This window comes from Tachypleus tridentatus, chromosome 10, assembly GCF_004210375.1.
Source record: "Tachypleus tridentatus isolate NWPU-2018 chromosome 10, ASM421037v1, whole genome shotgun sequence".
Classification (NCBI taxonomy): Eukaryota; Metazoa; Arthropoda; class Merostomata; order Xiphosura; family Limulidae; genus Tachypleus; species Tachypleus tridentatus.
The window spans coordinates 52,379,700-52,392,218 of record NC_134834.1 but is presented as its reverse complement, the minus strand read 5'-3'; the positions used below and the strand labels follow the sequence as shown (position 1 = coordinate 52,392,218).

The 12,519-nt window shown below is 33.1% G+C and overlaps 1 protein-coding gene across 1 annotated transcript; it reads right to left on the bottom strand.

Moving 5' to 3' along the window:
- Positions 1-9,409, bottom strand: LOC143229279 (myophilin-like). The gene is made up of 4 exons (XM_076461401.1): positions 9,217-9,409; positions 3,134-3,270; positions 1,553-1,763; positions 1-969 (listed from the first exon to the last, which is right to left on the bottom strand). The coding sequence occupies exons 1-4, from the start codon at positions 9,268-9,270 to the stop codon at positions 799-801; spliced, it is 573 nt and encodes a 190-aa protein (XP_076317516.1). The 5' UTR covers positions 9,271-9,409; the 3' UTR covers positions 1-798.
- Between the last annotated feature and the right edge of the window lie 3,110 nt (positions 9,410-12,519).

Here is a 12,519-nt window from a genome sequence, read left to right as displayed (position 1 = left end):
GATCAACACATTTTTATTTTCAACTTTAAAAGTTTATTAAATAAGATATATTACAATAATACAAATGCACTAACATTAATACTCTCAGTCATAATTTCGTTAATGTAATACTGAAAAATTAAGAAGTTTACAATCATTAAGATAACCTGTTTGAAGCTTTTGTTTCTGCTTTCAGGAGTAATTATATATTTAGTCTTTTAGGTTTGAAAGATGATGTTTGGATACATATGTAGTGAACAAATGGTGGTATTATATCAAAATGTTAGACATATTTTATAAATTGGTCCATTTCTCTAAATAAAATATGTTGTGCAAAATACATTCCTGTGGTAAAATACTTAGCGTTAAACAGATTTTATACAAAATAAAATATGCATTGATTAGTCAAAACTTCATAAATAGAACAATAGCACACTTAAACAAATTGTAAAAATTCTTTTTTCTTTCTATTCCAATAAGGTTAATACGTGAGAGAAAATACATGAAAATAAAAAACACGTTCAAAACACAAGGAATGTACATTATTTAAACTATTGTTTAATTTATTCATCAAACAATGTTTTCTGAATTTTAACCACAAACATGACAGTGCTGTTAAGATCAAATTAGTTAGTTCAAAATACGTTTCAAGTAAGACTGTACAAAATATATTTATCAAAGAGTCAGAACATAAACGAAAACTGCAAATAAGCTAAAGCACTCCAAGAGGAAATAGAAATTTGCACATTATCTCATGCGAAAGATGTGTGACACCAAATATATCATTTTGAATTAATTTATTTCTGCATTAATTCTGCTCTACATGTGACGTGTGTTGCCAAAATTTATACCACTGGCGTTTGCACCTTTATTGGACCCATACTGCAGACTTATAATGGCATCACCTGCCTTCAGTTGTTCCTTTGTCCACTCTCTGACGTTAGGATCCGATTCTTTTGGTCCTAATGCCTTTTGGCCAAACTTGGAGCCCTGGGAAGATAATTGTATATGAGAGATTAGTGAAGGTTACTAAAATATCAAAAATAAATGAAAGCTCTTTACACGTAGTTTATTCTATATGATGTGGATCTAGGTGAAAAGATTTACTTATTATTTAGCAGATTCGTATAGAAGCCAAAATGTTTTGATGACTAGAATATTCATGGTTTTAACTCAGTATGAACGATGCTTTCAGATGTTAAAAATGATTAACTAGTTCAAAGTATCGTTGAAGTTGTGGTATTAGCAGTCCATATTTTCTGACTACAAGAACAAGAACCCAAGGTAATTGGAAAAACCAACAGCAATACAATTACATAAAGGTTTTAATGATACACGTGACAGTTGTGATGATATAGAAATGTAAAAATATTTATCCAGTGCAAAAGTATAAACTATGCCTAGTACTTATGTGCAATGTTGTGTGCATGTATGTGTATACATGTTTATATATATATTCTAAGTCTACAGTTATTACAGAATGGATTGTTAAAGGAGTTTTCGTACTTCAAAATTACAGTTTAATAACTTTTGAAAATGAGAATCTTTGAAATTGTTACGTTAAACAACTTGCCTTTCGTGCAAGGGATTCAAGACAAGTAACAACAGCTGCAAGGTTTTGCTGTTCCCATAAATCTACGGTTTGGAAGCATTCCTGAACGGCCACACCCAGTTTCTGAGCACCTTCTAGAAAGTAATTAATGTTCTCCATTTGTTTGAAAGCTGCTTTGGAGGTGTTTATTTTGTTCTCTGGAATTGTTCCGGGTTGGAGTGAGTTAATAAGCCTGCAGAATTAAAAAAAAATCTCGATAATTTTAAAAACTCGGTTTTAACAGATAATAATTTCTAAGTCAAAATTAAAAAGCAATTCAATTTCAAAATAAAAGCCATCATTCAAACTTTAGAAGTATATAACCGTAGTTATTCGAAAATATGAATTTATATCCTTTCAAAGGTTTGTTGATTTTAACGCAAAGATAAACGAGAGCTATCTGTGCCAGGCGTTCCTAATTTCGAAGTGTGTTTGTGTTTTCTAACAGCAAAGCCACATTGGGCTATCTGCTGGTCCACTGAATTTCGCAGGGAAAGCAGTTAATTAACAATAACTTTTTGGCTACTTTTTCAAATGCAGTAGTGGAAGTTGACGGTCACGCTGATAACAACCACATCCCAAACGAGCGCAATTTTTTTTTTCAGAGGGAACAACGGAACTTCAGCTCCACAGTCATGTTAATCACTTCAAAGTTCTTGACTATTTCAAAAGGATAATTTAAATTTACCCATTTATGAAAGTTTATTAATCTTTCAAGATAAATCCCAAAACATGCATCACATTTTACTCTCTTTCATGCATGTACGTTTAAAAATTTCAGGGTAAAGGCAATAAGATGAAACTCGCTATGGATTTTAAAGTTTGTTGTTCTTTTTAAATTCGCGCAAAGCTACACGAGAACTATCTGCGCTAACAGTCTTTAATTTAGTAGTCTAAGACTAGAGGGAAGGCAACTAGTCATCACCACCTACCGCCAACTCTTGGGCTACTCTTTTAGCAAAAAATAGTGGGATTATTTGTAACGTTATAATGCCCCCACGGCTGAAAGGGCAAGCATGATAGGGATTCGAACCCGCTGCCCTCATTTTACGAATCGAGTTTCATAACCACCTGTCCATGCTTGGATTTTAGTGTTTCTTATGTTCTGAAGAACGTATCCACGTTATAATTATGAAGATTATTGTACCTTGTTTGACAGACACATTTCTGAAGGCACGGTATGGCCAGGTAGTTAGGATGCTTGATTCGTAAACTGAGGCTTGTAAGTTCGAATCACCATCCCACGAAGTATGCTCGCCTTCTCAGCGATGGGGCATTATAATGTGACGATCAATCCCAGTATTCTTTGATAAAAGAGTAGAACAATAGTTGGCGGTGAGTGGTGATGACTAGCTGCCTCATCTCTAGTCTTTGATTGCTAAATTAAGGACAGCTAGCGGAGATAGACCTCTTGTAACTTTACGTAAAATTAAAAATGAGCCGAACCACATTTCTGAAATTTATTTAAATAATCATCTTTCAGTATACAATCCACAAGAAACTCTACTTAATGTTAACCAAAGTTATTAAAAAATGTCTTCAATAATGACTTGAAACAGATACCTGCATAGTACTTGACCGTCCTTTAGCACTTCATGGAATTCGGTCCGTTCTCCACTTGTATTGATGTCCAACCCGGTAATTTCTCTCACCCATTCCAATATCCTACCAGCTAATTGTGAGTCGAATTTTTTCTGAACCTGAAATGAAAAATAGTAAATGTTACATAAATCTGATCCTTAAAGCACTTAGAATATCTTATATTTATCGATCTTTGGTGACGTTCTCAAAGAAGGAAAAGACCTGCACTACAACAAGTGCCTCCCGACGAGGTAAAACTTTTTCACCATTTTGATCACTTTCTGTTAGTTTTCCGCCACCACTCGACAAGCACATTTGCTCAGGATCAAAGTTTATTTGGTTAGATGGATTATAGCAACCACGTATAGTCCTAGTTGAAATGTTATTATTATACCTGCTTTAATTTACAAATAAATTTACAATACGCAATAACTAAAAAAAAAAGTGTGATATATTTTTGTTCAGTGTATTTGGATACATATATATACATGGCGTCAGAAAATGAATTTACCAAAAAGAAAATTGAATAACATTTGTATTATTTCAGATAACAACAAAGCTCAAAATAAAACATCTTCTAAAGGCTTGTGAGTTTTATTTTATTTAATTAATAAACCTTTATATTTTCTCTATCATTAGCTATTATCAACCTAATTCTTTCTGAGAACATGTTTTCCAACCCGATTGTAGGGATGGATAAGACAACATCACAAATAAGAAGTTTCAGTTTCTTGTTTTGTTATGATAGACATTCGTTGTAAAAAGATCCAAAGGGATGAAATCAATATAACACATTCATAAATTTGTTCGTTTGTTTTCGAAAAATTTCGCGCAAAGCTATACGAGGGTTATCTGCGCTAGCCGTCCCTAATTTAGCAGTGTAAGACTAGAAGGAAGGCAGCTAGTCATCACCACCCACCGCCAACTCTTGAGGTACTCTTTTACCAACGAATAATGGACTTGACTGTAACATTATAACACCCCCACGGCTGAAAGGGCGAGCCTATTTGGTGCGACGGGAATTTGAACCCGCTACCCTCAGATTACGAGTCGATCGCCTTAACCCACCTGGCCATGCCAGGCCCATTCATAAGTAATGTAGGTAAAAACGATGATAATTAACTCCAATAAAACAAACAAGCCTTCAGAAGATACTTTGTTTTGAATGTTGTTGTTAACTCAAATTATAGAAAAGTTTTCAACTTTTTTTTGTGTGTATTAATTTTGGACCACCCTGTATGTGTGTGTAAGTTTGTCGATAAATAAGGAGCGTCAACCTATGGGGAAAAATCATTTATTTATATATGATATGAAGCACAGTCGTAAAAACTGAAATTAAATAGTAGTGTGATAAAAATAATAAGAACATTACAATAAAAGTTTTTTTAAAGAAATAAGACTCAGAAGAAAGAATGCTTCCTAATAACAGTTAACATAAAAGGGAAGAGAAATGTCACTTAGATTTAACCAGGCATCATAGAGAAGTTACTGCTGAATTAGACACTTCTGGGGTATTGGTTTAAATAACTTGGGTCCTGGGTGGCCAGGTGGCTTAAGGCGTTCGACTCGTAATCTCAGGGTGTCGGGTTCGAATCCCCGTAGAAACCACACATGCTCGCCCTTTCAGCTGTGGGAGCGTTATAATGTTACGACCAATCCCACTATTCGTTGGTAAAGGACTAGTCCAAGATCTGGTCTTAAACTGCTAAATTAAGGACGGCTAGTTTCCAGAGAGACAGAATATAATAATTATATTTACATGACTGTTGTAACTTCCAATAATTTTGAATCAGTGTTAGAAAATAGTTTTTGTGCTAAGCAAACGATTCGAGTATGAAGCAAAAATATATCTAAGATTCTTTGTTACTTGTTCTAATATATGCTAGTTTTGAACTAACATATTAAATAAAACTTAATTAATATCTTTGACAACTAATTGGACTGAAGGAAGTACTATAATAGGAAACATAATATCTGAAAAAAAGAAACGTTGGGAAAAGTTTTCATTTTGATTTTATTACATATTTTTTCTTCTTGAATCTAGAATCTTCCTTAATAGTTATTTAAATATTTAACTGAAGCTTGAGCCTTGATACTTCACTTCAAGTTTCATGTTTTTGTTTCTTGATAATATCATAAAAGTTATCACGCACATCTTGTTTATCTTAAACTGTTTACGTTCATTAATGATATGTTACTTTTTAAAATCTTATCCACTTAGTTTCTTTTACGTTCTAACAGATTAGTCATAGAAAAGAAACTGCTAACATCATGACAGTGCACATATATATGATTGTCTTTCTTCATTTAGTTAAGAAGAATTATTAGTTGCTATTATTTGATGTTATAGAGAGTTAGAAACTAAGAGCATTTTAATACGTCTTATTAATTATCACAATCCAATTACTGTCATTAGTGTATATTTTATTTTTAAATATTTAAGTTGTAATTACTTTTCGATTAAACTTTCTCGCCGCCAGTGTTTAAAAGCTATTAATAAGAATTGTATTGTTGAAGATAAGAATAAATATTCTAGAAAGTTTCATACAATACAACAGTTGGACAACACCATTTGTGGTTAGTAGTTATCATACGAATATTTATGCTTTAAGTTGTAATTATTTAGTTTGTAATCTTCTTCCTGTCTAAAAGTTATTTATAAATATTGTACTGTTCGAAGTAGTCTTCCGGAAAACGAGATAAAATACAGTAGTTAGACGACATTACGACATTTGTTTGTTTGTTTTTGAATTTCGCGCAAAGCTACTCGAGGGCTATCTGCGCTAGCCGCCTCTAATTTAACAGTGTAAGACTAGAGGGAAGGCAGCTAGTCATCACCACCCACCGCCGACTCTTGGGTTACTCTTTTACCAACGAATAGTAGGATTGGCCGTAACATTATAGTGCCCTCACGGCTGAAAGACCGAGCATGTTTGGTGCGAAGGGGGTTAGAACCCGCGACCCTCAGATTACGAGTAGAACGCTTTCACCCACCTGGCCATACTGGGCGTCTACAACATTTGTGACCAGGAGTTATGAACATGTACAACATTTGTGACCAGGAGTTATGAACATGTACAACATTTGTGACCAGGAGTTATGAACATGTACAACATTTGTGACCAGGAGTTATGAACATATTTGCCAATACTTCTTTTGATTCAAAAAAGGTGATAACTTTTTAAAGAAGACGACAAAAATGTAACATGTTTCAGTCAAAACTAAAATTCGTTAGCAAATCACTACAAAAACAGTTTTTACCAGTTAGTAACACACATTATAAAGAGTACATTGCACTGGAAGCGTAACATTTTGTAACAAGAGTCACATCTATCTCATATTCAGAGCACGGATTGGAGATAATATCAATTGTTTAATGTACACTTTCTTCTATATAAACTATTACTATAACTTATAAAAATAATATGAATATTAATATTCACTCTGAACACTGGAACTGGAAATGAAAAATGAAGAATATTAAACATTGCAACATCTTACTGTTCCATCTGTAAACTCGCAAAGATACATATGAGCTATCTATGGTAAGTATTGTACGATTAATAGTGTAACTATTTATCTATTTTCAACTATTTTTAGATAGATTTTTAATTACATTATGTGCTCATTATAAAGAAGTACAGTTGAGGTATAAATGAAAATTTCTTTCATCGTATCAACTAGTTTAAACATCTCATCAATCAATCAGTTATGACATTTTCAGATCATGATGCAGCTCAGACATTAACCATTTGGATGTAATATAAACACTTGATTTAATGTTTGAACTCTAGTCTAGGGAAACGTTCATTAACCTGCAAGTTGAATATACTGGCCCTATTTATCTCAAATTACATTACTTACACTTATTTTCACGTAGTTTAAAGAGGAAATGGAACTAGATTGGTGCTTTTTATAAGTGAAAGATGATGACTTTCCTCAAAATTTTGTTTTATTTATAAACATTGTCTAATAACCCCGATAGACTGTTTCAAGTATATTGATGACAAATATACTTATAATCGCCATAGTTCAGTTACGAAAATAATTGTTTGGATTTGGTTTGTTTTGAACTTCGCGTAAAGCTATATGACGGCTATCTTCGCTAGCCGTCCATAATTTAGCAGTGTAAAACTAGCTGAAAGGCAGCTAATTATCACCACCCACCGCCAACTCTTGGGCTACGTTTTTACCAACTAATAGTGGGGTTGACCGTCACATTATAACGCCCGCACGGCTGAAAGGACGAGCATGCTTGCTGGGACGGGGATTTGTACCCGCGACTGTCAGGCTACGAGTCGAGTGACAAAATTTTGTGAACAATTAAACCTGTTATAAAAACGTTAACTAAAATATGTAGTAAAGCCATGTATTATTTAACCTCCCATGCCTGCATTCAAGAGTTAATTCAATCGGTTATTAATTACAAATATTATACTTTTTTGTAGATAATATTCTATTTCCTTGTGTTTGTAAATTTTAAACTGAGATTTTAACGTTTCATATTGTGTACATCCATTTCAATTTCCAACTCTTAAAGTGTGTGTTTTCTTACAGCAAAGCCACATCGGGCTATCTACTGAGCCCACCCAGGGGAATCGACCCCCTGATTTTAGGGGTTTAAATCTGGAAACATACCGCTGCACTAGCGGGGTACTAACTCTTCAAGAAATACTCACTTATATTCTTATACAGTTCTTCCACGAATGATTTTAGGTCTAACTCATAGATAATTTATGGCGTACAGAATCTGTGAGGCAGACTTTTCTAATTCTTCTAATATAAATGATATATATATATTTTTTAAATCGCACGAAACTTTACCCTCATAAGTTGTTGGTTTTAATTAAGCACAAAGCTACACAACTGGCTATCTGTGCTCTGCCCACCTCTGCTCTACCGCTGAGCCACTGGGGGGCTTATCCACATAAGAACAAAATACTATGCATTTACTGTTATTGCCTTATCAATAATATTATTGCATTTTAAACCTATATTGTACACACCACAAGTAAGTGATGTTAAATAATCTGTATATACATGGTGAATGATGTCAAAGAACCTGTTTATACATAGTGAATGGTGTTAAAGAATTTGTATATACATTCTGAGTAGTGTTAAAGAACCTCTGTACACACATAGTGAGTAATGTTAAAGAACCTGTATACACATAATGAGTGGTGTTAAAGAACCTGTATGTACATAGTGAATGGTATTAAAGAACTTGTATATACATTCTGAGTAGTGTTAAAGAACCTCTGTATACACATAGTGAGTGATGATAAAGAACCTGTATACACATAATGAGTGGTGTTAAAGAACCTGTATGTACATAGTAAGCGATGTTAAAGAACCCGTATATAGATAGTGAGTAGTGTTAAGGAACACCCTCTTTCATCCTCAGTACGTTATTCCTTTTTATTATCAAACACAAATCTGCACAATTAAATTATATAAGAATTTTATGATGCTAAAACAATATTAACTTAAAAAGTCTTATACTTAATGAACAACATTTCAACAAGTTAACCCCTGCTGGAAATTCAAAGAAAAACTGGTATAATTTGTTTTGTTAAATGTTTTGATAAAGTGTCTCAGCACGAATATCGAAATTTTGTACAAAAAGCATTAAAAGACAACTCCTTTCCATCCAAATATGGGTGAATAAACATATACCATTTATTGCATGTTAAACTGAAACATATATTAATAATATTTGTTTCCCTCTTTTGTGAGCAATAATAAATTCTTACAAGTTTGAAAAACAGAGAAATGAAAGGTTGTGAAATAAGTAAAATTAAATATGAAATATTAAACAAAGAAATATTTTATTGTAAATCTATTTTAACTGGTAGTGGTAATCTGAATTAACACTGATACGAAGAAGATTCTCTATCAGGGTTTGAGACATCTCAATAAATGTATTTTAAGCGTTCATAAAATGTATGAGCACTCATATTCAGTATTCTAAGTATTTTTTAAATTAAATATTAATTAAAGTTTTGTTAGAAATCCTCTCATGGCTTATCCTGTGTAATAAACACGATTCAGAATGTGATGCTTACCCTTTCATAAGCTTCAGCGGCTAAACCGGATTTGTATGCTCTGTTTTGGGCCATTCTTTCAGTTCTCAGTTCAATAAAATGTTTTAGCTAGGTCCGATCTTGTGCGCAAGGCGGCAAAACGTATTCTGTATGGTTGAAAAGACTGATGAAACTAGTCAGACACGCCGGTTCGTGTGCCACTTAATACTGCCCCAATACCAACAGAAAGATAAAGTTGTCACGTGACTCTATCGAAAAACCAATTGAATAACACCTAAAAATGAGTCATACTGACCCTAACTCTTCCTTAAAGCCATGTGTATGGTCTAGTAACGTTACTAACGTATAGTTACTGCCTATTGTTTATCATTATTATTACGTTACAGTATTTCTGTGTCAGTAATCCAGCAAATAGGTTAGGGAATGTGGCATTTTCCAACAACATCAGAGAGATTTACTTTCTATATAATGGTGACCTATTTCGTTCAATAGCTATTTCGAAGTGAGTTTCAGTTACAACTAGACAAGTTTAATACTTAAAAAAGTACATTTGTTTGTCCAGATGTTTCAATATGTGATGATATTGCAAGTTGTTATTTTCTTACTTAACCTGTAACTTCACCTCATTAAAAATGTGGTTAGTTTTTTACCTGCAGTAAACTGACAATATTTGTTTCAAAAACTGAAGACGTGCACAAAGCATTTTAATAAAATGGTTATAGTAGAAGCTCATTGAAGAATTAATGGCTAAACACTGGTAATATTTGTATATTGCGATTCTTTATGCTAATTTTGAAGTTTCATAAAGTTTGTTTAGCACGAAGCTACACTAGAAGTTATCCTATAGTTATCCATCAAATGAATCGAATTCTGAATTCTAACATTATACACCCTCATTCTTGACATCGAGATATCGGGGAACAAGCTGCTGTTTTTTTTTTTTTTCTGTAAACATCACAAACAGGATCTGTAGTTAGTTCTGAGAACTTAAAGTAATAAAGAAAACACACTATTTTGAAATATAAATCTGAAGATGAATACGGATCGTTTGTTACCAAACTGTTTACACGTAAGGCCTAAGTTACGAAAATAAGTTAAATAATTTATTAAAAGCCAAATTTTCGGGAACTAACTAATAAAATATTTGTAATCAAATTTATTCTTGTCATCAAATTGAAAACTTTCATTAACTGATTAGGGTAAGAATAAGTTGACTGTTTTCAGATTCTCTTTCAAAGGAGTTAAAAATAAGGGCCGCATTCTCAACTGAATAGTCTTCCCTATATTTCCTAATTTATTTTTCTGTCATCTCGCTCAATCGCTCTATAAAACATGCTAGGCTACGTTAATGTGTTGTATGTATTTCTATTTTGTTGTTTATATATATATACATTTAAATGTCTATATACATCTCCATTTTCTAGTTTTACATTAGTTTACTAGTTTAGATATACTTAAGTATGTATTATATATATTTATCTGTCCATACCTCACTTTAAAAACATGTCTAGAAATCTTACTTTGCATATCTGTTTGGACAGACATTTGACTAGCCAATGAATATTTGTTGATATCATTCCTACAAAAAATGCTAAACATTTCGGATGAGATCCACCTCTTTTCAGACAACATCCGGGACTCTGCCAAGGGTAAAAGGTTAGTAATGGCGGACTGCTTTAAGTCACTGACAAGAAGGGGAATCTAAATTATAAGATCTCATGGAAGCCATAAACCATATTGTATTTCGTTTTGCCTTCAAAGAATTAAAATACACAAAACAAACAAACAAAAACGTAGCTACGCACATATATCTTACTGGTGTTACTCTTTGTAATTATGATAAACGCGGTTTTTAGAGTTGTGTGCCTGCAGACTTGCCGCTGATCCACTGGGGGGGGGGGGCTAGATAAGAATATATTTAAGAAATCGTGTTTTTTTTTGTTTTTTTTACTATAACCCTAGCTGATAAATTAAATATGTTCACTAATTTATGCGATAAGGTTGAAAAACAAATACCATTACTAGTTTAAAACTCCATACTACCTCCACAACGGCGACCCTAGGGGTCTTACAACGCTAGAAACTCGGTTTTGAAAACCATGGCTGTCACTAAATTTTACCATTCACAAGTGTAACTTAAACTACAATCAAACAAACAACATACTCCATAACTAAACATCTCCCGCTGCAACAGCGGTAAGTCTACGGATTTACAACGCTAAAATCAGAGGTTCGATTCATTTCGGTAGAATGACCGACATGGCCAGATGGTTAACGCACTCGATTCGTAATCCGAGGGTCGCTGGTTCAAATTCCCGTTACACCAAACATGCTCGCCCTTTCAGCAGTGAGGGCATTATAATGTTACGATCACTCCCATTATTCTTTGGTAAAAGAGTTGGCGGTGGGTGATGATGATTAGTTGTCTTCCTTCTAATGCTAAATTAGGGACGGCTAGCGCAGATAGCTCTCGTGTAGCTTTACGCGAAATTCAAATCAAACAGACACTTCGGTAGGCACAGCAGATAACTCGATGTGGCTTTTCTATAAGAAAAAAAAACATACAAACACACCCAAAACGAAACATTACTTATTCTACTCAGTCAGAGAAGTGGATAACTTTTCGGGTTATTACACTTTACCAAAGCCGAAAGAAAATCTGTGCAATATACACCGATTTTACTAAAAAGAAAACTAAAGAAGTTTTGCATTCAAAAATAAAAATAAAATTATAAAGACTCGTTTTGAAGGTATTAAATATGTGTTGTTATTATAGGTTGAAGTGTATCTAATTCAGTACAAAACTTCTACTTTTGTTTTTTTATGTACATTTTAAATCGCTTAGCAATTTGCTCAAGACTATTCTGGAAATAAACCAGACCAGTAATTTTGTGCTACTCGTCATCTGTTTTTAAATAATAAAGGAGTTAATATTTTTCGTATGTGTAAAACGAAATATTAATCTTGGTTGTTGTAAAGCCCAAAGCCACTGGGGAATAATAGAATATTAATATTAAATTATTGATAAAATTACATATGATTTATGGATGAAACATTATATCGTTTACAGTTTTCTTATTTTGTTCACAGTATTAACGTACTATTTGTTTTAGATTTACCTGTTTAAGTAATTCACTCTTAACTATTATTAGAAGACGTTTATGATTTTAATTTTCTGAACACTATTCAGGGTATGAAGTTAGGCTTGAAAATTAAGCCTAAAGTCTCACACGAATCTCAAATGTACCACTTAACTCATATTTCGTGTTAAGATTTTAGATAAATTGATGTGATATGTAGACTATACCTGACAAGATAGAAAAT